At 60.3% G+C, this 1871-nt stretch overlaps 2 protein-coding genes across 2 annotated transcripts in view; both read left to right on the forward strand.

Moving 5' to 3' along the window:
• The window catches only part of ASS1 (argininosuccinate synthase 1), a 35430-nt gene extending 35203 nt beyond the window's left edge, over positions 1-227 (forward strand). The window contains exon 14 of the mRNA XM_009642805.2: positions 143-227. Within this exon, the coding sequence (XP_009641100.2) occupies positions 143-227 (85 nt within the window). The remainder of the gene's footprint in view (positions 1-142) is intronic.
• An 80-nt stretch (positions 228-307) lies between these two features.
• FUBP3 (far upstream element binding protein 3) overlaps positions 308-1871 on the forward strand; it is a 48328-nt gene continuing 46764 nt past the window's right edge. The window contains exon 1 of the mRNA XM_035898235.1: positions 308-423. Within this exon, the coding sequence (XP_035754128.1) occupies positions 308-423 (116 nt within the window). The remainder of the gene's footprint in view (positions 424-1871) is intronic.

Here is a 1871-nt window from a genome sequence, read left to right on the forward strand (position 1 = left end):
ACCGTGCCGCAGCGCTCACCTGCCTGCGCTCACCTGCCTGCGCTCACCTGCCTGCGCTCACCTGCCTGCCCAAATGCCGTGCAGGCAGAGTGGCACAGGGAACCCGGCCAGAGCAGGGTCTGGCTTTTTGCTTTCCCCACAGGGAGCCGTGCTGCTGCCTGCTCCAGCTCGGTTTGGTGACCAGGCTGGCCTCTTCCATGCTGCCCTGGCCAACAGCAGCCGAGTGATGCGGAGGGAGCTGCAGGCAGCTGCCTCCTCTTCCCAGCATCTTGCTTTGCTGCCAGACCCGGCATGCTGGAGCGGGCCGATGGGGGACCCCGGGGGCAGGTTGGACCCCACACTGGCCACACACCTGGGTAGCAAGTGGGTGCCGGGGGAAGAAGGGGTTAAGCTGAGCCAGCAGCAGAAATCAGAGGATTACAGGTTTGTTGCCGGACTGTCCCATCTGTCACCAGCACAAAGACGAGCCCTGTCTCGGGCTGGGCTGTCAGCGAAGAGCCCACCACTACATTAGGACTCCATTAGGGGAGACTGGCGGTGGGAAATGGCAGCTGTCAGGGCACTATCATTTCTCCTGTAATTCCTCCCGCTCGCTTCTCAACTGCACTTAAATAGCAGGTCTACCCACTGGGCCAATTTTGCATTTTCTTCCTCCCGCTGCTCCTCTTCTTTCTTTAAAGCTGCAGCTCCCTGGGCCCCTTCCCCGGCAGCCTGCCTGCAGCACATCTGCAGGGGGCTCGGGGGCATTGGCAGCATCCGTGGAGCTGCGGCGATGCCAGCCCTGTCCGCAGCGGCACCGGTGGGCTCAGCAGCAGGGCTCGCTGACTCCTGACCCTGGCACGGGGAGAAGGGGAGGTGGGTTATGACCTCCAAGGACAGGCAATGTCCTTCCCAGCTCCCACCACCTGGGACTCTCCAAGCTGGGGAATGTTTCCTGGTTTGCACTGCCCTTGCCCAAAAGCCTGGCTGCCCAGGCAGGGCTGGCACCGCTCCACGAAGGGGGCCAGGGTGGGCAGGATAGTGCCTGGTGAGTGGGACTGGGGACCATGTCTGGTGACCGTGGGCTGGAGGAGGGTTCCTTCCTCCAGCCACCGAATCTGCCCAATCTTTCAGCACTTAGCAGAGCCTCCTGGGTTGTGCTCCCTGGAGTAGTCATGGCCACCTTGGGATGGGACGCTCCCCCGGCGCCATGTGGTCTTGGGATCCATCTCACCATGGCACGTCTGACCTAGGGCTAAAACCATGGACAACCAGGTTTCCTGATGGGACAACACCACCTGGAATCTCTCAGGACCCGCAGAGAGCAGCTGCTCCAGGAGAAGCCTTGGAGAAACATCTCAGCGTGGTGGGGACCCCTCTTGCAAGCCACGTGTTCGCTGGGGGTCTCCACACTCACACCTCTCCCAGGAGCCCCCTGGCCTCCCACACCCTGCCCTGTCCTCACCGCATCTCCTGCCGGACCCGGTGCTGCCGGCGCTCCCTGCGGAGCCTCCTTTTCCAGCAGGGGATCAAAACAAACACTTCTGAGGAGAAGTGTATTGCAGTGGTGCTTGAAATAAATAACTAATTTCTCCCTACATGATCTTAAGGAGCAGGAGAGGCGTGAATAGCAGGGCCTGGTGTCGGGCTGACTGGACTCCCCGGTGCGGTAATTCAGAGGATGACAAACATAAGCCAAAGAAAAATGTTGAAAAATGGGCACTTCCCGCAGCCCTGAGCAAAGGAGCTATTGCAGGGTTTGGAAATAACGAAGGCAAAAAGAGGGAGAGGGGGGAATTTTCTCATTGAGACCAAGTGAAGTGCCAAACAAGCTGCTATTATGGTGGCTTTGAGAGGCACAGGGAGGGGGTGGCGGGGGGGGGAGCGGGGGG

The sequence above is a fragment of the Egretta garzetta genome, unplaced genomic scaffold (assembly GCF_000687185.1).
Source record: "Egretta garzetta isolate BGI_Z169 unplaced genomic scaffold, ASM68718v1 scaffold497, whole genome shotgun sequence".
Taxonomy (NCBI): domain Eukaryota; kingdom Metazoa; phylum Chordata; class Aves; order Pelecaniformes; family Ardeidae; genus Egretta; species Egretta garzetta.